Genomic DNA, 26,871 nt, shown 5'->3' with positions numbered 1-26,871 from the left:
AGGTCTAGGTGAGGCGGGATGTGAGCCTGTAGCAAGGTCTAGGTGAGGCGGGATGTGAGCCTGTAGCAAGGTCTAGGTGAGGCGGGATGTGAGCCTGTAGCAAGGTCTAGGTGAGGTGGGATGTGAGCCTATAGTAAGGTCTAGGTGAGGTGGGATGTGGGCCCGTAGCAAGGTCTAGGTGAGGTGGGATGTGAGCCTATAGTAAGGTCTAGGTGAGGTGGGATGTGGACCTGTAGCAAGATCTCAGTGAAGCAGGATGTGAGCCTGTAGTAAGGTCTAGGTGAGGCGGGATGTGGCCCTATAGCAAAGTCTAGGTGAGGTGGGATGTGGCCCTGTAGCAAGGTCTAGGTGAGGTGGGATGTGAACCTGTAGGGAGTTCTAGGTGAGATGGGATATGAGCCTGTAGCAAGGTCTAGGTGAGGCGGGATGTGGGCCTGTAGGAAGTTCTAGGTGAGGTGGGATGTGAGCCCATAGCAAGGTCTAGGTGAGGTGGGATGTGAGCCTGTAGGAAGTTCTAGGTGAGATGGGATGTGAGCCTGTAGCAAGCAGCATTTGGAGTGAGTTAGTAAAGAGGAGATGAGATTTGTTAATAGTGAGTGGGGATTACTTGCCCTTTCTGGGTTTCCTATCCAGAATGTTCCCTGTTGGCTAATGGCATCATCACGGGATCATTTGCTCAGGCTGGGATCTCCTACCCATCTCTCACACTCCACACTCCTGCTTTACCGAACATTTCTTGGAGTCTCATTTCCTAGTATGAAACACAAGGAGGGCAGCTCTGCACCTGCTGCCTGCTGACTGCCCTCCACTGCACAGCCTGTGTGGCCACTTGAGGCCCTGGGCATTCACACCAGGGCAGTCTATTCATGACCCTGACTTATGCAGGCTCTTCCTGCTCCCTGTCACTGCCCTAGCATATTTCTCCTTATCTGTGAGCCTGACTTGTCTCAGTTCTCTCTGACTAACCTTGACAAGGGGAGCAGCCCCTGCTCAGTCCCTTCCTCTCATCTGTTTTAGCACTTACCTGCTGGACTGTGATGGGTCTGTTCACTTATTCCTCCACTACACCATGAACTCCTGGAGGGCAGGGGTCAGGCCTCACTGCCTCTGTATCAGTTTCTGTCGGTGGGCCAGGCCCATGCCAGGGGCTGACAAAATGTTGACTAGGAGAACATTTTCCAAACTTTTCCCACTTCTCTAGCATGGATGGATTGCTAGGCTTTCAGACCCTTCACAGTTGTTACCTTCTAGAACAAAGGTTGGCAAACTTTTTCTGTAAAGGGCCAGATAGTAAATATTTCCCCCTTTGTGTGTCATGTGATCTGTTGATGTAGCATGAACATAGCCATACATGATGTGTACATGAATGGGTGTGGCTGTGTTCCAATAAAACTTTATTTAAAAAAAAAGCAAAGAGCTGTATTTGGCCTGTAGGCTGTAATTTGCTGATCCCTGGTCTAGGAGATTCTTCAAGACAATCATAGTCTTTGATCATCTTCTCTTATGAGATTTCATCACTCTAAGAGCTGGTACCTACAATGTGCTCAATTCTGTTCCAAACACTTTACACATATCATCTCATGAGAAATGCAGTACTATTGCAGGAAGTCAGGGACCCTGAATGGAGGGATTGGCTGGAGCTGCAGCAGAGCAACATAAATTGTAAATATTTCATTTTAATATGGACATATATCAGTACCCAAATAATACTTTTATAATTTCTTATGCCTGTCTTTACTTCAATTTCTGAACGTAAATTGTGAAGATTTCATTTTAATATGGACATTTGTTAGTTCCCCAAATGAATACTTTTATAATTTCTTATGCCTGTCTTCACTTTAATCTCTTAATCCTGTTATCTTTGTAAGCTGAGAATGTATGTCACCTCAGGACCACTATTGTGTTAAATGTACAAATTGATTGTAAAACCTGTGTGTTTGAACAATATGAAATCAGTGCACCTTGAAAAAGAACAGAGTAACAGCGATTTTCAGGGAACAAGGGAAGACAACCATAAGGTGTGACTGCCTGCAGGGTCGGGCAGAATACAGCCATATATTTCTTCTTGCAGAGAGTCTATAAATGAACATGCAAGTAGGGAAGATATCACTAAATTCTTTTCCTAACAAAGAATATTAATAATTAAGACCCTGGGAAAGGAATGCATTCCTTGGGGGAGGTCTATAAATGACCGCTCTGGGAGTGTCTGTCTTATGCAGTTGAGATAAGGACTGAAATATGACCTGGTTTCCTGCAGTACCCTCAGGCTTATTAGGGTGGGGAAAAAACCCCACCCTGGTAAATTTGAGGTCAGACCAGTTATCTGCTCTCGACCCTGTTTTCTATTGTTTAAGATGTTTATCAAGACAATACGTGCACCACTGAACATAGACCCTTATCAGTAGTTCTGAATTTGCCTTTGTCTTGTTTCCTCAGAAGCAGGTGATCTTTGTTCTCCTTTTTGCCCTTTGAAGCATGTGATCTTGTGACCTAACTCCCTGTTCTTGCACCCCCTCCCCTTTTGAAATCCTTAATAAAACTTGCTGGCTTTAAGGTTCAGGTAGGCATCATGGTCCTACTGATGTGTGATGTCACCCCCGGAGGCCCAGCTGTAAAATTCCTCTCTTTGTACTCTTTCTCTTTATTTCTCAGCTGGCTGACACTTATGGAAAATAGAAAGAACCTACACTGAAATATTGGGGGCGGGTTCCCCCAATACAGCACAATAGCTACTTTGAGTACCTCCATTTCACAAATGGGACAGGCTAAGCACAGAATTTAGGCAATTTTCCTGGGGTCACACAGGTAAGTGGAAGAGCCATGACTCCCACCAGGCAGTCAGAGGCCAGGCTCTTTGTCCCTCTGCTCTACCGCCTCATGGCGTTCCAGCAAGGTCACAGGCCCACAAGGTAGGAAGCATGACTTAAGCCTCTGTTTTCTCTCAAACTTTCCTGGAGTTCTTTTTTCTGGGTCCCAGCAGGGGGTCAGGAAACAGTTGCTGCATATAAAACACCACAAGGCAGGTAGTGTCTTCTGCTGGAGGAAGGGCCTGGGCTCTGCAGGGACTGAGGGGCCTGGCTGCACATTCTCACCATATCAGCCCCTTCCAGCCAGCCCTGGGGCAGAGAACACTGCTCACCCAGCCACCTCCAAAAAGGGAGTGTATGATTATTAGGCCTATAATGGGAAAATATTGCTTTGAAGGCCAGAACCCAGAGCTATAAAATGATTCACATCACTGGTTAGAGCTGCCATTGACGTGAACCACATTTCAGAGTGCCGACCCTGATGCAGGAGCTAATTACACAAGAAGACTGTTCAACATACACAATGCTGCAGTTTTGGGACGAGCCTCTAGTGCACAATGTACTAGCGCTCTCTTTTTTTCTTTTCTTTTTTTCCTTCTCTGCTTTGGCTTTTGTTTAAAGACAGGCTCCTATAATGACTCATTAACTAACATGCAGATCAATCAAGCTCACAAAGCGCCTTTCGGAGGCAGGAGAAATGGCAGCACATGAAATAGGCATGATCACAGAGGCACATTTGTATACAGCTCAGACACCCAATTTAAACCCATTAGATAAATGAATAAACAAACCCATCATCTAGGACATAATTACTGAGCACCTGCCATGTGCCAAGCCCAGAGCTAGCTGCTTCCCATAAGTTATCTTGCCTGCCTGAAAATTTAGAGCAGAATCTAAATGCCGAGGACATGGTGCCGGTGGTGAGTGCCGGAGGAGTGCAAAGAGGAGAGAGACGGAGGGAGTCCATGGAGGAGGTGGGTCTGGGCCTGGCGGGATGGAGAAGGGTGTGTGTGGGCTCAGCCCAGGCTACATTGTGAGCAGTGAAGGGCCAAGGAGGGTGGGACAGGAAGAAGAGCCTGGCTGAGTCTGCAGGTGATTTTACCTGTAGCCAGAGCAGGCAGTCTGGACTTTAGGGTCAAGTTGATGGCAAGCTATAATTCAGTGTGAAGAGAGGACTAGAGGCAGAGAGACCAGGGGGAGGCTGATGCAGGGTCCAAGAACATGAGGAGAAATTAGGGGGTGTCATAGCCACCTTGTCCTGAGAATCATGGGGGATGGAGTGGGACCCTGGAGGACACCCACTAGAGGCCCTGGAGAACATTCTCCCCTTGCCACATGCTGTCCAGGATCAGCCAAAAGACAGGACTCCGGGTGCTGCCAGCCTGTGCCCAATGCCTGCACAAGGCTGCAGAGGATCTGCCAGCTCAGGGGAGTTTTGTGGGAAGCTAGAGTCCCGGGAGATGTAGACTGAGGCTGTTTTGTTTAAGGACTGTTTTGCTACAACACTCTCCTAACTGGGCTGTCTGTCTCTGCTGCCTATCCTTCACTCTGTACCAAATACTCTTAGCACCTCCCTATCTCCTACAGCAGGGGTTGGAAAACTAGCTCTCAGACCAAATTTGTCCTATAGCCTATTTTTATATGGCCCTTAGAGTTAAGAATAATTTTTTTACCCTTTCCATGAGTGAAAAAACAACACCTACAACATAGAAGAATATGCAACAGAGACCTTACATGGACTTTAAAGCTTAAAATATTTATTGTCTAGCTCTTTACAGAAAAAGTTTGCTGATGGCTTCCCTTGAGCAATTATTTTCAAACTGGGCTCCCAGGTACCCCAGAGTTCCATAAAGGTACTCCAGGGCCAACCTGCAAGGATGGAAGAGGAGCCAGAGGAGGGAAGCCTCTACTTAAACCAAAACAGTTTCATTTTGATCTAGTTCCTATTTTGGGATGCTGCGAACAACATGGATAGTGGGTTACTTAATGTCCCTTCCTCCATTTGTTTCTCCCTAACAGAACCCCAACTGTATTGGGAGTATGGCAATGTATCTAGCCAACCTCAGAGCTAAAGGTGGCTATGTGACAGAGCTCTGGGCAATGAAACATGGGTTGAGGAGTCCTCAGACCATTTCCTCATCCTTCTCCTTGCTTTTCCTGGAATACAGATGTGAGGACAGAGAGGGAGCAGCCTTCTTGTGATCATGAGGATGAGAGCCATATAGAAAACAGCAGAGGGAAAAACACAAGGAGCATGAGACCCAGAGGGAACCACCAAGCCAGCCCTGGACTTTCTGCCTCTGGACCTTCGATATGTGGAGAAAATAAACGGTGTGTTGTTTAAGCTTCTGCAGATGAATTTTCTGCACCTCCCAGTCAATAACAACCTAATGGCTATAGGTTCTGAAGACAGGTGTTTGTCACCACAGAAGAGTTTGCCAATTCCTGAAACTGCAGGATAGAGTTCAGCATCTTGGAAACTACAGACTTTGCAAGGCCTGCCCCTGCCACTTCCTGGTTAGCTAGAGGCCCTGCCATAATGCTATGCTCCAGCCCCTTACCTCCCATATTCCTCCTCAGAGCATTCCTTTAAGCTCCTGAGGCTGACCTTGGCCCACCCAGCCTCAGTTTACAATGGTGCTGCCAGTGTAACTATTAGTTCCATGAAAGGAAGGGAACTCACTTTTCCTGGGCACTGCTTGAACCATGATTCCTTCCAGGGCCTTGCTGAGGCCCTAGGGAAGAGCTAGAGAATTAGCTCCTGGGGTGAGGAGGAGGGGAGGCCAGTGGGAAGGCTGAAGACCTGAGCCCCCAGGAGTTCAAGAACAGAGGCCTCCAGCAGGGACTGAGAAGGGTCAGAGGTTCTGGAACTTTGGTCACTACCTGAGGTTTCATTTTGGTGGTTCGAGAGCAGTAAGTCCTTTTACTCATTCACTGACTCATTCACTCATTGATTGACTGATTCATTTATTCACCGATTCATTCAACAGTTACACACTTGCTAAGTGCTGGGCTTTGGAGGGGCATTGGCAGGCAAGATAACATGGCCACTGCCCGAAGAGACCTCAAAGTTTCTAGAAAGCTTCACAGCAGACCCTGAGTACATAGACTACAATACAGTGTGATGAGGGCTCAAACCAGGGAAGCTTGGATGGGAGACAGGAGGGGTACAAAATCCTGGCTAGCAAGGGGGCAGGGCTTGTCTTCAGCAACAGAGAAGGTGCGTGGGGATACCACACGGCCACAGCCAGATCTGGGGGAGGGGAAATGCCAGCACATGATGTGAAGTGGAGGCAGCTGCAAAAGGGAAAGGAATGAGGCTTTGGACTTGAGGAGGTTATTAAATGGTCTCCCAGACATGAGGAGGGGCTGTGGAAGTACACGGGAAACCTCTGATCGCAGGCGTCTTGCACGGGGTCTGGCACAGAGAGGGTGTGAGTAAATGTTTGCTGAATGAATAAGTGAGTGAACAAATGGGCCAACGAGTATGTCCCTGACATTTGCACTAGCTGCTGATCACCTGCCTGGAGAATTATTTCTCAATTCTTCAGGTCTACAAAGGGAAGAGTGACAGTGATAATCCCCAAGGACTGAATAATCAAAACGCTGTTATCTTTGGCTTTGAAGTTCATGAAATGAGTTTTCCTTTCCCTCTTCCTTCCCTGCTCCCTCCCTCTCCCTCCCATCCTCATTCTCTATCTCTCTCCTGTCTCGCTTTTCATTCTTTTCTAGCAAAGGTGGTTAACTTTCCTGATCAAATCAAGTGAGGTTCATGTGCAAATTGGATCACATGTTTTGTGTTCATACTGAGAAGCTGCAAAAGAAAGACAGATGTGTGTAGGTAGGGGGCATCAAGGCGGGTCTGGGTTTCAGTCCTGTCTACGTCTTTGTTTTTCCACGAGGCTGAGCTGAAGGGTCCTAACAAGAGGAGGCCCTGGAGGAAGAAGGCCTGAATCTCAAGCCCAATATGGGTGGAACCATCCCAGAGGAGCTCCTCCTTCAACAATCACTCATATGTTCAAACATCACTGAGCTGCTTCTCTGTGCCCAGCACTGTGCTAACTGTGGAAGAAATAAACAAAGTGCTATTCCTGCTTTCGGGGTGCTCAGGAGCTATGGGGGAAATAGATTCTAAATGCAAGAAAACAAAAAGTGCTGTAGGAACAGGAAGGAGCAACACGTGATGAAGTTAGGAAGGCTTCTCAGAACAGGGGTTGTTTGGACTGTGTCTCGAAGGAGGATAGGAATTTGCCTGGAGGAGAAGGGAAGGCACACTGGAACCAGATGTGCCCAGACAGATCTTAAAGGGCCAGGCATGTCTTTGAATCTGAGTTCAGTGTGGCTGAAGCTGGAGTTGCCCAAAGGCAGAGATGAGCCGGGGGTGGGGGCCACTGTGTGCTTTGCTGGGAGAAGGAGTTGCATTGTTGACAGAAGTTTAGCTGGTCAGAACCACCAGGGTGCTCTTTAAAAATAAGTTCTGGTACCTACCCTAGACTCACTGACTCAGATCTTTGGGGAAAAGAGCTTGGGAATCTGTGGTTTTAAAGTGTCTCCAAGGCATTTCTGATGAAATCTGGGAAAAATTATTGTAGGTAGATGTTAATTAATGTTAGATTAATATTATAAGGACTGAGATAACCCAAATGCCCAAGGCAAGGTTAGCATTGCCCAAGACATCCCAGTTGAAGGGAGGGCATAGAGACTGCACATGGAGCAGACCTGCATCACTTGCTCTGAGCCTTCTTTCCTCTGTTCCTTGAATCTATGAAGTTTCCAAGAGGATGGATTGGGGTGTCTTTATTTGTCTTACTCCTAGTTTATTGAGTACAGACATATCCTTAACTTGCCACTCCAATAAGACTGTAAGTTCTGTTCCCACAGTGCAGAGGTGCACAGTCCATAGATGCTCAGTTAATGCTGGTGTCTTGATGTAGGTTCTTGGCCATTCCCACACCACAGCATCCCTGCTTCTCTCTTTGGGCCTTCTCATTGCCCTTGGAGGACCCCAGTCCCTGGGACATTCCTAGCTTGTTACCATGCCCAGGTAGCAGAGGTCCTACAAGGGAGATGGAATTATAGGAAGGATCCTCCTGTGCAGGTGCCAGGGATGCATCATAATCATTCCATGACTACGAGGAGACCAAAGGGACACATGTCCCTCTTACAGTCCCACAAGCAAACCTTTCAGCCCCTTCTCACAATAGCATCTTTCTCCCCCTGCTCCTTGTAAAGGGAGCCCTGCATCCGTAATCCCATGGCCCTCTCACTCCAGAATCTCCCTTCTGTCACCATCCCTCTTCTCCTATACCTTCACTCTCTCCCTCTTTGCTTATTTTTTCCTAAGCCTACGAACATACTCCAGTTCCAATATTTTAAACACATGCCCCAAAGTAACTCCAAACTTTCTCTCTATCCTACGTCCCTCGCAGGCTACTGCCTATCCTGGCCTCCACAGTCTCACCTCCCCTCCCTTTGCTTCCCACCCCACTGCTGTCTGTTGCTGCCCCTAGAGCTTCACTGCAAAGTCTTCTTCCAAGGCCAAAGCCAATGTCTCCTTCTAGCACTTTTCCAGCAAGACATTTGTCATCGTTGCCATGATCAGACATGCCCTAGTTGGAAACTCTTCCTGTGTTTGCATCCCGATTCTCCTCCCGCCTCTCACACTGCTCCTTCTCTGTTCTTTCACTGGATTTTGCTCTTTCTCCTGTCATGATGGTATTCTCAGCTCCAATCTGAATTTTCTTATTCTCTTCAGTCTTTCCAAGAAATGTCGTCCATTCCTTAGGCTTCTATTCTCACCACGTGCTGAGATAACACCCAAACCTCTCTCTTAAGCCCAGATGTATCCAGAGTTTCCTGCCAGTATATCCAAATGACACTGAATGAACCACAGACATTCCAAATGCACTGTTTCCCTCCCGACCCCTGCAAAGCATCTTCCTCCATTTGTATTTCCTTTTTAACTCTCCCACTGGACCAAGTCAGAAAGCACTAAGTCATCATTCATCTGTTCATGGAATAAATATAGACCGAGTACCTACTATGTGCCTGGAACCATGTTGGTCACTTGGGATACAATATTGAATAAGACCTCTCTTCCTCCCTCAGCTCCCACATCCAGTCAGCTACCAAGTCCCACTCTATCTCCTAAATCTCTCTCATCTGTTTTCCCCTCCACATTTCCAAAGCCTTGATGGATGCCTCCATTTTTCCTACTTGGATAACTGCTTCATCCTCCTAACTGGTCTTGCTCCTTCCAGTATCCACCTCTAAACTTCTCCATTGCTGCTACGGTAATTTTCCAAAAACTCAGATCTTCCTGCTATTGCTTTAATGCAGGAGATAGAATGACCCTTGTCCTTCCACGCTCATTCCATTGAGGTCAAGTCCAGCACCTTTCATCTACTCTGAGACCTTGTTCCATCCAGCAGCACAGCCCAGCTATGTAAGTGCATGGGCTTTGGATCTAGAAAGACGAGGTTTAAATCCCAGTTCTGCCACTTACTGGCTCTGTACTGCAGCTGTTTCCTAACCTTTAATCTTTCCATGATTCAGTTTCTTTATCTATTGAATAGTTCTATTAAAATCAAATTCATTGTCCTATTAAGAGAATGAAATAAAATAATTCATATAGACAGCTGAGCTTAGTGCTTGTCATGGGACAAGCATACAATAAGAGCTATTATTGTTGTTAACAACAGCCTAACACTGCTAGCCTTAGCAATCTGTGTTTTGAGATAAAACCCAAACGTCTGGGCCAAGCATGTGGGCTCACCATGATCTGAATTCTGCTTACCTTTCCATCCTTACCTGCATCCAGGCAAGTTGAATTACTTCTAAGGGGCTGTTCCAAACCTCAGTGCCTCTGCACATGTGTCCTCCCTGAGATTCTGATTTCCAAGCCTTCAAGACCCTGCTGACATGTCATTTCCTTTGTGAAAACTTCCCTTATCTCCCAGTTAGCAGCTCTTCCTTGAGTTTTCCCATAGCGCTCTGGACACGCCTCCATCAGCACTTATCTGCACTCTAGTTTTTATTTTTATTTTTATTTACAGACTTGTTCTTCACTCTTTAATGCACATTCCTCAAGGGCAGAGGCCATATCTATAGTCAATGAATGAATGAATGCTCATCTCATAAGACATACTGTGAGCTTAGAGACTGTGCTTTTTGCTGAAGGAGACATCTGAAGGTGAGTGGATAGGCAGTCCTTGGACACGCCTGCATCTCACCTGTAGGCCAGTTCCACGAACAGGGTTAGGAACACAGCATCCATTGTCCTTGCTGTTTCCCAGAAGACAGCTTCTATTCCTCAGTCTTAGACTTTGAGTTTCCACACTTAGACCCTCCTTGTTCTCCTTGTTGCAATTAATGTTCCCTGGTTCTCTTCCTACCTGGATCAGGATAGGGTTCCCTTCAGCCTTTCTGGACTCCCTCAACACTACCTGAAGCCCACCAAGGCCCTACAGAGATATTGTGAATACCGCTCTGCACACTCTAAGGGGGTGCTCTGCAGAGGTACTATCTTTAGAAACCCAGGCTGGTGGGATCTCTTGCAAGGCATGTAGGGGAGTGACAATATGGAGGTCACTAGTCTCCACACACTGACCAAGGCTATATAGGCCTTCTGGGGGTGAATCTAATTGTTTCTTAGAAAATTCTCAGACGTCACTTAGACTTACCCTGACACCTCACCTTCAGGTTCAAAAGATACTGGAGACAAGAATTGCAACAGTGCCCAAGAAACAGCCCTCTAGTCAACAACTTAATATGATTTTATGGTATTAAGCCCTTCTGGTCTAGCCTCCACCCTCACCCTATGTGGCTGAAGTGTCCTTTCCCATTAACTAGGTACATCATGAAATAATTTAATTAAATGTGAATTTTTCTTTGTAAAATGTCATGCAGAGGAAATCTGCTTCCAGTGTTCCTAGCACTATGGCTCCAGGCACCTGGACCAAACAATTTTAAAGTGTTGGGTAAAATTTTAAAAAGACAAAAAAAAAAAAAAAAAGTCAACTTTTTCCAAGTTAGTGTTAAGGACTGAATTATATAATATATCCCCCTGAATTCATATGTTGAATCCCCAATGTCAATATATTTGAAGATGGGGCTTTTAGGGAGGTAATTAAGGTTAAATAAGGTCATAAGGGTGGGGCTGTAATCCAATGGTAGTGGTGTCCTACTACCACCAGGAGGAGGAGCCGTCGAAGAGCACTCTCTTGGCATGTGCACAGAGGAACAGCCACGTGAGGACACAGTGAGAAGGTGGCCATCTACGAGCTAGGATGACAGCACTCACCAGAAACCGAATTTAGTTGCATGTTGATCATGGACTTCTAGCCTCCAGAATGGTGAGGAAACAAATGTCCGTGGTCTAGGCTATCTAGTTGGCAGTATTTTGTTACAGTAGTTTGAGTAGACTACACTGGCATAATAAGGAATACTCAACACAATGAATGTAGGGACCCAAAATGTGATTCAGAACATGAAGCTGGCTTTGGTCTTGAGTACCTTTTAAAAACTTCGTCGATATAGCTTCGGTTTTCAGCAACTCATAGAAAAGAGGGAACAGGAGACAAAATTCAGGGCCCAGCATGATGGCGACTGTAATATGATACTTCTGATAGAGCAGGGCTAGTTAAATGTGCACCCACAGTGTGAGGGTGAATTAGAAATGAGCCTATCTTCCTCCTCACCTGTCACTACCACCCTCTGGGTGGATCTGGAGGTTGACTGTTTATCTTAGACCTTGATGCTGAGTACACAAGAAACAATATTTCCGCTGAGAATTCATAACCATAAGTCAGTTTTCACATGGGTTTGCAGCCTTCATACTACTTGGGTGGTTTGAAACCTCCATACTGAGAATTTTGTGTGAAGAGGTTTCTGGCTAGTAATGCCCCCAGCACTAGGCAGAAGCAGATGCAAACCCTCTCTGGAAGAAATCACCTTCTACCCAGGTCTCAAAGAATTACCAGAGAGAAAATTTACCCTTCTAACCACATAATCAAACAATATAAAACAAAGAAGGAAACATGGTTCTGGGAGCAAGAGGTGAGAAACAACAGAATCAAATTTGCAAAAACTTCAGATATTGACACTAACAGACACAAAGTGTAAAATAAGCATGTTTAATTATTGAAAGAATTCAAGAATGATCTAAACATATGAGTAAGGAGCAAGAGATTACAAAACATGACAATATGACGAAGAACGTTTGAAAAAGAATCAAATAGGGCTTCATAAAGTACAAACCATATTTGAAATTAAAATAAATCTTCAGTGAATAAATCTAACAGAGGCTAGACACAGCTGAACAGAGAATTAATGAACAGAATGAGAGAGAGAAAGTATGAGAGAGGTTAAGAAACACAGATGATGGAGTGAGAAAGATGAACATATCTTGTCAGGCTTCTAGAAGACGAAACAAGAAAATAAAAGAGGTAACATTTGAAAAGATAATGGCTAAACATTTTCCCAAGCTGATGAAAGACATAATCCATAGATTCAAAAAACTTAATTAAACAGGTTGAATACAAAAAATATCCACACCAGCCAGGTGCGGTGGCTCACGCCTGTAATCCCAGCACTTTGGGAGGCTGAGGCAGGCAGACCACGAGGTTGGGAGATTGAGATCATCCTGGCTAACACGGTGAAACCCCGTCTGTATTAAAAACACAAAAAATCAGCCGGATGCGGTGGCAGGCACCTGTAGTCCCAGCTACTCGGGAGGCTGAGGCAGGAGAATGGCGTGAACCTGGGAGGTGGAGTTTGCAGTGAGCCAACATCGCACCACTACACTCCAGCCTGGGCGACAGAGCGAGACTCCATCTCAAAAAAAAAAAAATTCACACCTAGACACATAAGGGTGAAACTACGTAACACTAAAGAACAGTAAAAGACAGTAAGAGCAGCCAAAAGGATGTCATACAAAGCAAGGACAATAAACTGACAGTGAAACCGAGAAGACACCGGAATATTTCCATGTGCAGAGAGAATGGAACTATCAACTGATAATCAAATGTCTGATGAATACCAGCATTCTTTCAAGAATGAGGGTAAGCAGACATTTTAAGACAAAGAAAAAATTACACATTAGGTTCTATGCTCACAAACTGGGTGACAGGATCCATACCCCAACCTCAGCATCATGGAATATACCCATGTAACAAACCTGCACATGTACCCCCTGAATCTAAAATAAAAGTTGAAATTGTTTTTTAAAAGGACAAACAAGAACTAATAGAGTTTTTTATCGACAAGAAAATAAATTTTAAAGCATGTATTTGCACTGAAAGATATTCCAAAGAAAAGGACTGATGTACAAGAAGGAGTGGTAAAAAAGGAGCGGTAAATACATGAGTAAATCTAAGTGGACAGTGGCTTTATTAAACAATAACAATAATAACTTGAGAAAAGTTAAGGTAACATAATACACACACACCATAGAGTATGAATCGGAAGGAATGATTAAAGTCATAGTGTCCTAAGATCCTTGGTTTTTCAGGAACACAGAATTATTGTTTAATGCTAGGCTTTATTAAGTAGGCATATTGCTATTTCTAGAGTATTTCAGGACAAATTTCAAAGAATAAAAATGATTGTATAACTCACAAGGTCTAAATTCTTTAGTTAAAAGACAAATGGTCAGAGGGGATTTTGAAAATCCACAAAACACATATAAAGCACAAGGAAGTAGAAAAGTTAACAGTAAGAGAATAGGAAATATTTATTCGACAAAGACCAAGAGAAAACCGATGCAATGGATGGAGGGAAAAAGCCTTTGAGGTTAAAAACATTACTACAGATATAAAGAGTTACTACATAATTATTTTTGAAACAGTTCAATTTACCAGGAAGATATATAATTCTGAGTTTCAACTTTCACACTCCAATAACACAGTCTCGAAATACATGAAGCAAAAATTGACAGAACTTTAAAGAATAATAGGCAAACCCACCATCATAATGGAAGACTTTAATATTCCTCCATCTGCCATCGATTGATCAAGAAGACAAGAAAAATCAATGAAGATATAAAAGATACAAACACAATGAACAAACTTGATGTAATAGGCATACTAGAAAACAAAAACTGCAAAATGCAGGGTTTTGTTTTTCAAGCCTACACAGAATCTATGTGAAAAATGACCATTTCCGGTCCTAAAAGCACAAATTTCAACTGATTCAAATAAAGATCAATGTTCTCTGACCACAAGATTTAGAAACAGTAGGAAAGAGACAGCTAGAAAAATCCTTTGAAAATTAAAAATACTTCTAAATAGTTCATGGTTAAAAGATGAAACAATAATGTAAATTAAAAAATATTCAGAACTAAACTATAACAGAAAATAAATAACTATAAAAATCTGTAGGTATGTAGCCAAAGTAGTCCTTAGAGGGAAATTTGTAGCCTTTGATGCTGAAATCAGATTGAAAAATAATGAACAAAGCATCAAAATTAAGATGCTAGAAAAAGAACAACAGAATAAACCCAAGTGCATTAGAAGGAAGAAAGTAATAAAGATGAGAGCAGAAACTGATAAATTAGCAAATAAATATATTAAAAGGAATAGTAACAAAACAAAAATTCATCTTCTGAAAAGACTAACAAATGTTAAACTTCTGCCAATACCAATTTAAAAAATGATATATATTAGAAATGAAAAAGGAAATTGAAACACAACAATGGCGGGTATCATAACTATAATAAGAGATAGTATATATAACTTTATATCTGATAAATTTTAATATTTACTAAAATGGAGTCAAGAAAAAAAACAGATGACCAAAATAATTTTTTAGTCGTTACATGTATTAAGTCTATAGTCTAAAATCTTCAAACAAAGGAGACACCAGATGCAGATAGTTTTGCTGAAAAATTTCACCAAACTTTCAAGGCAAAAGTTATGCCAATCTTCCACTAATAACCCCAAAGGATAGAAATAGAGGAAATACTCTTCAAATCATTTTCTGAAGCTAGCAACATATTGACACAAAAATTGGCAAAGGCAATATGAAAAGAAATAACAGGCCAAGCTCACTAACAAAATAGAAACAAATTACTAAACAATTTCAAATATAGGCATGTATAAAAATGACAATACTAAATGACCAAATTATGTTAATCTTAAGAATGCAAGGTTGGTTCCACATGAGAAAAAGCAATATTTGCTATACTAAGAGAATCAAGGAGAAAAATTATATGATTGTATCAATAGATATAGGAAGATGCTTCATAAAATTCAATATCCATTCTTGATAAAAGCCCTTAGCAAAGTAGGATTAGAAAGTAAATTCCCCTATTCTATTATAAAAGGAGTACCTACAAATGAAAAATAAACTTCAGCAAACATCATACTTGATGGTGAAGAAATAAAAACATTCTATTAAATATCAAACAATGACCATAGGGGTCACCATCATAATAACGACTTGATGTTATACTGGGAGGTTCCAGCCAGAACAGGCAAGAAAATAAAAAAGAAAAGGTATAAGGATTGGAAAGTAGAAACAAAACCAACATTTTTTGCAGATGATGACTATCCATGTAGAAAACCCCGAAGAATCAAGATACATTTTAACAAGATAGTTGCTAATATAAAAATCAAAGTACAAAATCAATCGCATTTCTAAACACCAGCAAGGAACAGGTAGAAAGTGTAATTTTAAAAGATTTGATTTATAATAGCAACAATAAATATAAGATATTTACGAGTGAATATATTAAGAAATGCATAAAATATGTAATGGAAAAAATTATACAAATTTATTGCAAGCCATTAAAGAAACCCTAAACAGAGATATACCATACTCATGGACTGGAAGACTCAGTATCAAAAATCTATCAGTTCTTCTCCAATTAATCTGTAGTTTTGATAAAATTAAAATAAAGATTTCAACAGGTTATTTTGTGGATCTTGGCAACACACTTGTAAAATTTATAAGAGAGAACAAAGGGTGCAGGAAAAAAAAACTAAACAGGAAATAAATATGAAAAAATGTATGTAGAAGTGCAAAACTACATACAATAACTTAGATAAATCTTAGGAACATAATTTTTAGTGAGGTTGATTAAGAATACATACATGATTACATTTATATGAAGTTCAAATGTTAGCATACTAAGCAATGTATTTTTAGGGATACACACTTAAGTGCTAAGTATAAAGAAAAGCAAAGGAATAATAAATACACAATTGAGGTAATGGTTACCTCTGAGGGTGTAGGGAATGAAACAGGATTGGTGAGGAACCTGCATCACTAAGGTAACTGATTTTCTTTTCCCCTTAAGCTGGACGATGGCTGCACAGGTGTTTGTTGTCTTGTTGTTCCTTATATTTTGCTTATATTTTATATTCTGCTTTTTATCCACTCGATATTAATTTTAAAAACTTAAAAGAACTGTCTGCAGAGAATCTACCACCAGTAAGTTCTGAGTTTGAAAAACCTTGTAGGCCAACTGTTCCTAACCTAGCCCTGCCCACAGAACACCACCCCGCTCCCCAAGAGCCTTACCTTGGCGGGGTTCAGTGCTGTGATGATCCACACACAGTGTGCATTGTTGTCATACTGAATGGGGAAATTGGGGGAGGTGATGATGCCCGAGGGGCCTCGAAGGTGGGCATCACACATGCGGGCTGCAGAGGAGACGAAAGACAAGCCTTTGAGTTAAGACTAGGTCCAGTTCCCCTTCTTGCCTCCCACTCCCAGCCCAGAAGACACTGCATCTGTACAGTTCCCACCCTGGACATAACCTTCTGCTTCCTGGATCCTTCCCCTACAGTTCTTGGGAGGCTTGAAGGGAAGCCGCAGTGCCTGGAGCACTGTGACTGCTGTTCTGTAGGCAATGATGAACTTCCAAGGCAGGCTAAGCGACCCCTCTGCATGCCCCACTTATCCCCACACCCAACTCCACTATGATCATGCAATTCCTCTTTGTCAAGAGGGTGTGGGCCAGAACCTGTCGGGTGACACAAAGCCAGGTGGATCCCGGGTACCTGTGGATACCTAAGCAGCCCACGCCTTACTCTGCTGACCTGTTTCCCAATTTGTACTCCAATTCTCCAAACCAGCTGAGTGCTGGTGTGGATCTAACGTGGCTTAACTAGGAGTATGACCTCATTTCAGGTTCTTCCTGCCCCTCAGTTCCTTCCTCTGTGACCCCCTCAGTCCTCCTGAAGAGGAATTTTAGGATATCCTTGTCAAGGCCACTCCATTAGGTCACAGAATGTCTGTGCCCAAGAGCTCTGCCAAGGACCCTGACTCGGCTCAGTGCCAGGCACCCAGAGTGATTTCAGTGCTTCCCAAATCTGTCTCCAAACTCAGCTTATCCCTGAAACCAGCTTTTGACTGGAAGCATAAAGATTCAAGGTGAATTAGAAGTACTCTACTCAAGTAGATATAAAGTGTTATCAATCACAGCTTAATCTAATTAAGCTCTTTAAAATAGCTTCTAAACTAATTAGATTAAGTAGTGATTGATAACAGTTAAGGTACTACATTGTACCTAGGTATTTGCTTTCTTTAAAAATGTGTGTTTAGTTCTAGCCACTTCATTCTTAAACGTTAGTGTTCAGCTATTTTAATAAAAGGTTCTAAGAGCCTGTTCTCATGCTGCCCACATGGCAATTTATCCTAATTGTAGACAAAGTGCCTAACAGTAAAGAAACAGTGAGCAAACTCAACAAGCCTAACTATATAAAATGAAAGTGGTGTCAAACCTGGTTTCCTCTGATGGGGCCAAATATCCTAGAGTTCCTTGCCATGTGTGGAAAGGGCCATGATAAACCTTTCCCAGGGCGCCCTTCCTAGGAGGGTCTGGGAAGCAGGTTCTGCAGCTCCCAGACATAATGAATCTCTTCTCATTTCATGCACTCATCCCTGAGCTCAGCTCATTTATTCTAACGTTTATTGAGTGCCTATTATGGGCCAGGAAAAGTCTGGGGAGAAAAAAGTGTCTGACACAGCCCCTCCTCTCTGAAGGGCCATGGCAAGTGGAGGGAGCAGGTGGAAAAACATTCACTATCAAGCAGAGCAGTTGTTGTCAGAGGGTTATTTGCAAGGGGCTTTTGGGTCAGGTCTGTTACCTCCTCTTTGTTAGCTCATCACCTCCTGGGAGGAGATGTCTTCTCACTCTAGTCCTGCACTGAAAGGATCTGCTCCTCCCTTTTCCTGAGCTCAAGAATCTGTTGAATCAAGCTTGAACAAGTCCCAGGGGAATCCCTACTCTATTTCCCCATGTATATCTGATTGCCCCTTTCGTTCTGTACTGAGAAACAGATTCCTAGATTGCACTTGATACAACTGGGCCCTACGGCAATGTGGCATGGTTAAAGCCAGATCAGGCTTTGAAATTTATGAACTTAGCCTTCTGGATATAAATTCATTTGCTGGTTGTTTGAGTCCGGATGAGTTAGAAAATCTCTCTGATTTTGTTTCTTCATCTGTAAAATGGGACAAATGATACCACCTCATTGAGATACGGTGAGGATGAAATTATACGAGATGATGGATGTGAAGGTTCAGCCCAGGGCCTGGGATGTGGTCAATATTCAACCATTGGGACCAGAGATAATCAGACTCCCAACGCCATGTCTATTCTGTTTCTCTATGCCCAGGATTTCTCTCAAGGCTAAGGATCCTTTTTCTGCCTTTCCTGAAGTTTCTTGACACAGGTTTTTTTTTTTCCCCCCACAAGTACACTTGAGACTGACAATATTACTAAACAAATTAGAATAAGATAATCAAAGCCCTGATTTCATCCCACCTTTGCAAAGAGGACCTGTGGACTCAGAACTCTAGCCCTGCAGAGAATCCTTACAAAGCTCCACCAGCACCATCTTACACCTCTTCCGGAAAGTCAGATTTTGCTGCCAAAAGCCCTCATCTTCAGACTCAATTTATCTTGTATTTGTTTCCAAGAATTAGATAGTATATTTGCAGTCTGTTGAAACATGCTGAAGGCAATGAGAGAGAACAGGCCAAAAAGGCGTTTCCCACTTTAAGGGCTTAGAGGGGTTTAATTAAAATATTACAGTCTGCAGATAGCATAGAACACCTTAAACTAGGTTCAAAATGAAGCATTAGCTACTTTTTTCCTCTGCTATCTGGGCAAAGTCAGGGGTTCTGTGGACAGACAGACTGACATCATCCTGAGAAGCCAGCTCCATGGGATCCCACCAACAGATAGAAAGCTCATCACAGTGACCCAGATGGGCAGGCAAAATGGTAGGTGCTCAATGTCTTACTAAATGAATGAACATATCATTTTGTTTCTCTGCCTTTTTCCCTCAAATGTTCTTCTGGATTGCTTTCAGGAGAGACTTCTCTGAGATCTTCCATGCCTGAGCTCTGCAGCCACTCCCATTTTTCCTCTGGACATTACCATATAATAGGAACAGTATCCCGAGGGACCATAGGGAGCTACCACCTGGATCCACGGCCAGTTCTGACACTGAAACAACATGGTGCTAAAGAAGGGAACTGCTCCAGGTGCAAGTGCCTCTGGTCTCATATCTTCTCTCCAAATCTGATTCTTATCCTGTTCCATGCTGCCTTCCCTTGCTTCTCCTATTGACCTTCCTCCCAGTCCTTTCCACAGTCCTCTGGAACCACCTCCCACTACCAATCCTAAGGAAAACAAATCCTACTTGTAGCTGCAACATCTTTTGGAACCTCCTGCTCCCACCACTGCCTTGACTGAAGCCCATCTTCCCCTCTTACGCTACTGCCTCCTATGCAGCCTTCTGTAGTTAAGATCTTGCTCCCACTCTCAAGTATTTCTTTCACAGTTGTTTTCTGAACCTCCAGTAGAATTCATCTTTCCCTACTGAGACCTCCACTCTGTTGACAGCAATATCTCCTCTCTACCCATCAGCTCCTTCTGTCTTTTCTTCTGTCCTTATGCAACTTTGATCCCATGGGCCACCATTAGGCTCATTTTCTTGCTTGTCCCAAGTCCCTTTCTTCTTCCTCTTTTAGTCAGTTGCTTAGAAAACATCAGTTTGGAATGAATCCTTCTACCTGCTTTCTCCATACCTGTCACCATAGAGTTGAGTTTTGCTGTGAAAAAAATCACGAGTAAGAAGATGAATGTCTATTATAAACTCATTACTCATCTCAAAAAAATCCTAGCTATTGCCCAGTGACCCTACCATTTAGCTCTATTAGCTCACTCTCTCATTCTGCTCAAAGACTTTTTCATGTGTTCTAGACATCCCTTGAACATCTTCCTCTTCCTCTTATCTCCCCTTACTCTTAGCTGATGACTTTGGCTCTCTGGAGGGAACAGAAGCCATCTAGCAGGCGGGTCCTTTGTCCTACTCTCTAAAAATGCAATCCTATCTGCATATGTACTCAATTCCTTTTTCCCTCCTGTTTCAATGGAGAGATGCCCCTTCTTTTGGAGGCCAGTGCCTTCTTATGAGATCTGACACCTTGCTCTTCCTCCAACTCATGATCAACCACGTTTATAGCCACACCCAGGGCCCTGCTATCCTGGGAGCCAGGGAAGTTCAACTCACAGATTTTAAACCCAGTCATTCCATTCCTTCCCCCACTGCCTGTGTTCCCAGCAGAATGACTTTGGTCTCAATGCACCATTGTCCTACATCATAGGCCTCTCTAGCCTTCTGGCTCCCACATTTCATCCCATCTATTGATCCTCACCTGACCCCTCTTCCCTCACTACCCAGTCTGGACCTCAAGACCACTCACCAATACCTTCATCTTCCTCAACGCTCTCATATCTGCTTGGTGAAATGCCTGCTTTCCATCAATTCTACCACTCACCTTTTCTCTATCTAATCCTGGGGACTGGGGGGCTACCAGGAGAACTGTGGTATCACCACAGATTCACGGTTTGCCATCACAATAGAAACTTTAGCCCAAGTCTATCATTTCCCTTGTCTTCTTTCACCAGTTCCTTGCAGAAACAAGTTCAAACATTCAACACTTGGTTGAGTCACTAACCCCAATGTTTACTTTTCAATTGTGATTATACTTCACCTCTCTGGAGTATCTGACACTACTGATCTTTCTCTCTTTGTGAAACTCATATTCTTTGGCTTCAGTGATGCTTTTTGGCTTTTCTCCTACCTTTCTGACCGAATTTCTTCTTAGCTTTCTTCTTCTCCACTAACTTTTAAAAAGTAGTTGTTTAAATCTAGGGTACATGGGAGCTTTTTGCACATTAATTGCAACTTTTCTGTAAGTTTAAAATTATATCAAAATAAAAAGTTACCCAAAAAAAGTGGGGAGTGGAGGGGGAGTTGTTCTGCATGGTTCCATCCAATATATTGACTCCGAAGGATGTCCAGGTACAATTTTCAAGTAGAAGTAAGATTCAGCCTTTGGAGTCAGGGTTTGAAATTCAGCTCAACAGATGTAGCTTTGTGCCCTTGGGCAAGTTGGCTGCCCACTCTAAGCTTCAGCTAAACATAAAATATGGTTATTGCCACTTTACTCATAAAGAAGTTATGAAAAATGCCTAGTGCAATGCTATATACAAGTATACATAATTTAATAAATAAGAGCTTTATCATTAGCACATATAGGTAAGGGACTCAGGGACATTCTCAGGGCTGGAATAATGGGGCATGTACTCTAGTACAATCAGTGTGTGTCATCCAGGGAGAATAAGTGGAGGGGAGAAGAGAGGAGAGAGGAAAGAAGAGAAGAGATTCGAAAATAGAACTCTGGATAACAATTATGTTTAAGGAGTAAAACCAGAAAGCTGATCTAATGAAATCCACCAAGAAGACAGCCACCTGTAATTATCATGGCATTGAATTCACCCTGGCTTGTGCCATATTTCCCCTGTTTCACCCCCCTTTTACAGATGAGGATAAAGATTCATAGTGTTTCAGTGATCTTCCCTGTGCCACATGGTTAATAACAAAGTTGGAACTTTAACTTAGGTCTCTAAGTCCCAAGCTTGGTATTCTAGCCACCCAGAGGCATATTTTTATATATGTGTGTGTGTGTGTGTGTACATATACATATATGCATATATGTATATGAGTATATACATATATGCATATATGTATATGTATACACACACATATATGTATGTGTATATGTACACATATGTATGTGTATATATATGAATTTAGCCACAAAGGAAAAATAATATATAATTTTCTGTTAATTATTTACTTTGTGAATCAGTAACTGTAAGAGTTTCATCTGGGCCTGGTACTCAGTCCCTAAACTCCATCAACACCAATTTGTGATCAGAAGAAATCAGAGCTGGTTGTTAATTTTGTCCTCTCACTATACCAGTGGTTTACAGTGTTCCCTGGAACCCCAGGGGTACCAGGACTCAAAGGCTACTGAAAATGGTGGTGGAGGGGAGACTAGAAATCCCCTGACCCAACTTTAATCAGAGAAGCTCCACTTGTTTCTGTTTTATTTATTAGGGTTCTGCAAAAACTTATTTTTAAATATTGGGCTCCATATGTAAAATAAGTCTGAAAAGCTCTATATCTGTGGACTCTGTCTGTACCTGGGGCTGAACAAAATTAGTTTAACAGTGTTTCACATTGCCCTCAATCTCCTTTGTGTGATGAAAATTTTCTAGGAGTCAAATCAGAAGCTTACTTCTTCTCATGGGAGGGAAAGAAAAGAAAGGCCTGTGAATGCCTGATTTCACATCTCAAAATGAGGGCACAGTCCCATATTGTTCATTCGTTTCAATCACTGATTCATTCAGGTGGTCTTCAAACATTAGCTGAGAACCTATTATTTGCCAGGCCCCGTGTTTTAGTAGAATTAATTGTGTGGGAAAATGAGTATTTCTAATCAAATCATATTTTAACTGCATTAAAGAAAAAATAATACCATTATTATGGTAAAATCCTTTTTAGAATGTGATCTTTTGGTAACCTGCTTGTTAGTGGAACTTCTTGGAATGGAAAGAGTTTTGTTTGGTTTTATTCTTAAGGTGGGGTTCACCTAAACTCTCCCAAAAATCACAGAATAGTAATTGCAATTAATTAAAAACAAAAGATTTTAAAATAAAAACCTTAAAAATTGCCAAAATAAAGAAAGCCTTAACTCTAATAATCTGTCTCAGCCTTGGGCCATCAGGGAAGCCCAGGACAGATCATCCAAGTTCAAACCCAGGAGACTCAGCAGTCTCTCTTTCTCCTTCACAACGGCCTATAGGAGGGGGGCGAAAAGAGAGAAGAAGGCAGGAACGTTAACCCATGTTGAGAATGTACCCTCCACCACTGTCAGGACTGGTCACTTTCTAGAAAATGCCTTGCTTAAATTTCATCATCAGTAGGCGGGGAAGATTTTGTTTTCCTTTGTTCACAAATGAGGGCCCTGTGGCTAAAAAAGATGAAGGAACCCGCCCAGGGCCAGCAAGCTAAAAGGTGTCAGAGTTGTGATGTAGATCAAAGTCCATGTGACTCCCAAACTGTAGGACTGCAATAGGATTAGTCAAGACAGCTGCTAAAAGAGCCCGCAGCAACCAGAGGTTGAGGTTTGCTCCAGCGCTAGAGGAAGCTTATGCGGACAGCGCCCAGCAGGTTAAGCTGAACATGTGTGCACGTAAGCCTCACAAACGTACTAGCATCACGTTTTTTTTTTTTTTTAATACTCTATGTTCTAGGGTACATGTGCACAAAAGTGCAGATTTGTTACATATGTATACACGTGCCATGTTGGTGTGCTGCACCCATTAACTCATTGTTTACATTAGGTATATCTCCTAAGGCTATCCCTCTCCCCTCCGCACTACTCCCACCCCACAAGAGGCCCCAGTGTGTGATGTTCCCCTTCCTGTGTCCAAGTGTTCTCACTGTTCAATTCCTACCTATGAGTGAGAACATGCGGTGTTTGGTTTTCTGTTCTTGCGATACTTTGCTGAGAATGATGGTTTCCAGCTGCATCACTTCTAAACAAGGACTGCTTCATCTAGCCCTCAAAGTAACCCCACAAAGTAATGTTCTATTATCACCACTTTTTGGTAGGAAAAAAAGAGATTCAGAGAGGTGAAGAAATTGGCCCAAGGGCCCCAGCTAAAAATGATGATGGTTGGATTTGTACCATGATTTCCTCTTGTTTTACAGTAGCAGGTGATGGAATGAGATGACCATGTGAAAAAGCCCAGCTCAAGGCTTAATGACAATGCAGCAGAGAATTCAGACTTCAGTGGGTCCAAATCACTGGAGAAAATGATGAACACACTTTTTCAGCTACAAACTTCCTTCAGGCCAAAACACCAGCCCTTCTCCACCCTTGGCATGTTCATGTAAACAATCGTCATCTTTTGAGAATTAAGAGAACAACCTTACTCTAGTAAAAAGGTCTTGAGAAGAGACCAGATCCCACCACTGCCTAAAAACATTGTCATCCTGCCTTCTCAAAAGGAATTCTGAAACCACAGATGGGCAGGGGTCCCTTGGTCCTCAGACTTGATAATTCTATGCCTCTCTGCACAGCTGGTGTCTGGGCTCCCTGGCATTGGAGTGGTATGCTATTCAATGAATCATTCATTCCATCATCCACTCAACATCTGTTACTGAGTACCTACTACGTGCCACACCCCGTTTTAGGCAGTGAACAAAACAGGAGTCCTTGCCCTGTAGAGCTCATATTCTACTGGCACGAGGATATTTTTTTTTCTTCTAGCGCTTTTCAATTCATAAAGTGTTTACACATTCACAACTCCATTAAATCTCCACATTAAACAGAAGAAGGGTAGGGTACGTACTATTAGCAACATTTAGAGGTTAAGAAAGGCTTAGGGAAAATGGGTGATTTGCCCAATTGCTGAGAGTTATGACAAGAATTCTTTTTTGTTGTTTGATTTTTTAAAAACATAGTAGATATGTAGAATCCTTGAGATAATATAGCTAAAATCAGTGAAAATGCAAAGAACATTATAAACTGTGGAACATGGCTACCTCAAAGTTGAATGAGGATGTAAGGCTTATTTGAAAGATGGTATAGTGACACTCTTCCAGATTACTTATAGACTCAGTTTAACAACAGGGTATGGGTTTCAGCTCCAACTCTGTCCCTTTCTCAGTATAATAAGGAGATATTATTTTTCCTAGATCCTCTTACTCTGCATGAATTTCATCTTGATGCATATGCCAAAGAGAGGCAAAGAATCTCTTTCTTAGATCAGAAGGATCCAGAATGTAACTTTGTAGTGGGCAACATATCTTCTCTTCTAAAGGGGCACTCAAAAGAGCACCTGTTGGCTTTTAAAGACCGTCTAACAGCCCAGTGCACAGGGGCGCTCTCTGCTGGTTCCCTGGGGGATGAGGTCAGGGGCTTCTCTACCACAGAAGCAGTTGCAGCCCTGCCTCAAAGCAGGAGAATGCTCGGCTCTGTTATTTTAAGATGATTTGGGGGGTAGGGGCTAGGCCAGCCCAGGCTTGGCTCATTTGATACCTGGGGATGTAGTGGCAGGGCCCTGGGGAACAAAACACCCAGGTGGGGTGTTAGAAGCATGTCATTACTACACAGGTAAAAACACTCTTGCAGAAGTGACAAGTCTGTCTGTTGCAATATGGGGAAAGAAACAAGGGCATGGGATAGAGGTTTCAAGATGTGTGTGTGTTATAATAGAGGGATTCAAGGTGACTATATAAAAGGTGACTGACTTCCTTTCCTATCTAGGTGTGGTTCAGTATCTGTTCAATGAGACAGCAAGCTGTTTCTTATGTGCCTCCTCCATTAGATTGTGAGGTGCATACAGGGCAAGCACCACAATGCTTATCTTCCCCACCTCTGTATCTCCTGATCCTAGAACAGGCCTTGATACTGAGAAAGGGCTAGATAAGTATGCTTATTGGTAAATAAATGCAGGGAGGGAGGGAGGGAAGCCAGTCTGCTTGAGAGCCTGGGCCTCAGCTGCTGGGAGCTGCGCTTCAATCCTCCATGCCCAGCCAAACTCTCTGACCAGCCTCCCTTCCCCAGGGCACCCTCACCTCGGCAGACTGGCCTGTGGTCGCTCCAGGCTGCAAACATGTCGCTCACTTTCATACAGGTGATCCTCTTGGACCCTTGCAGGTCATAGCCCTCGTTGCAGGTGAACTGGACGCTGGATCCTAACCTGGGAGACAAGTTGTGTCTGTGAGCTCCATCCCTGGGCCTGCCAAGCCCCACCCTGAGTCCTTCCTGGTTGCATAAAGAAGCCCCACCTGTTATTTTTCCTTCAGGCCCTTCATCTCTGCTCCACTGTTTTATCACTAAAAATCTCCATTGGAAGGAACATCTGCTCTTCATCTTCTTTTTTTAGACCGTTTAATGGTTTTAGGATTGAGTTAAAAGGTGACTTTGGGAGCAAAACACAGATCCTCGGAGGTAAGCACCAGTTAGGGCAGCTAAGAGTGGGTGGATGATAGCCATAAACTTTAAGGAAAATGGTCTCCTAGACTATTGCAGGCGCGAGTTGCCTGCTGGCGTATCATTGCTGAGATGGCGGCCCTTTGTACCCTGGGTGCATAGGTTTTCTGGATAACATGGGCAGTCTAACGTTCCCTCTCCCCACTAAAGCATGAGCACTGTGCCAAGGACTGAACCAGGAGGGAATGTCAAAGCCATAGCTCTTCTCCAGAAACTGTCTGTTCCTACATCCATGCCATCCTCTCCATTTCCACCTACAGGAAGGCCGGCCCCTGTCTTCCTCCCAGCCAGGCCACCCCACCCTTCTTGCAATCAGAAAATTCCCAAATAGATCTTACCTGAAATCCGAGCCTAGTCTTTTGCCCCTTTCGGGTATGCCAGGGTCTGGACACATATTATGTCCTTGGGACACACCAACCTGAGTTACTATAAGGCAAAAACAAAAAACAAAAAACAGCACACAGAGAGATGGACAGTCACAGGGAGGCACCAACTGGGGCAATGTCTCAGGGTGGGAGGTGGAGGCAGAGACAGAATGAGGCCCTGCTTTGTTGGGGCTGTGTGGGGTGGCCAGAGTCTACTGGCCTGGGGTTTCTTGAATGTGCAAGATAGGAAGCTGCTTTTAACAAAGTCCTTTGTGAGCAAAGTCATCACGAGTGTGTGGGCTCAGAGACAGGCCCTCCATGCCAGC

At 43.2% G+C, this 26,871-nt stretch overlaps 1 protein-coding gene across 1 annotated transcript in view; it reads right to left on the bottom strand.

The window, feature by feature from the left end:
* CSMD2 (CUB and Sushi multiple domains 2) overlaps positions 1–26,871 on the bottom strand; it is a 432,839-nt gene that overhangs the window by 279,115 nt on the left and 126,853 nt on the right. Inside the window, exons 6-8 of the mRNA XM_011972538.1 lie at positions 26,519–26,606; positions 25,763–25,887; positions 16,329–16,450 (exon numbers count right to left, since the gene is read on the bottom strand). Of these exons, the coding sequence (XP_011827928.1) occupies positions 16,329–16,450; positions 25,763–25,887; positions 26,519–26,606 (335 nt within the window). The remainder of the gene's footprint in view (positions 1–16,328; positions 16,451–25,762; positions 25,888–26,518; positions 26,607–26,871) is intronic.

The sequence above is a fragment of the Mandrillus leucophaeus genome, unplaced genomic scaffold, assembly GCF_000951045.1.
Source record: "Mandrillus leucophaeus isolate KB7577 unplaced genomic scaffold, Mleu.le_1.0 Scaffold1297, whole genome shotgun sequence".
NCBI lineage: Eukaryota > Metazoa > Chordata > Mammalia > Primates > Cercopithecidae > Mandrillus > Mandrillus leucophaeus.
The sequence above is the reverse complement of the archived record's forward strand: the minus strand, read 5'-3'. Positions and strand labels throughout refer to the sequence as shown.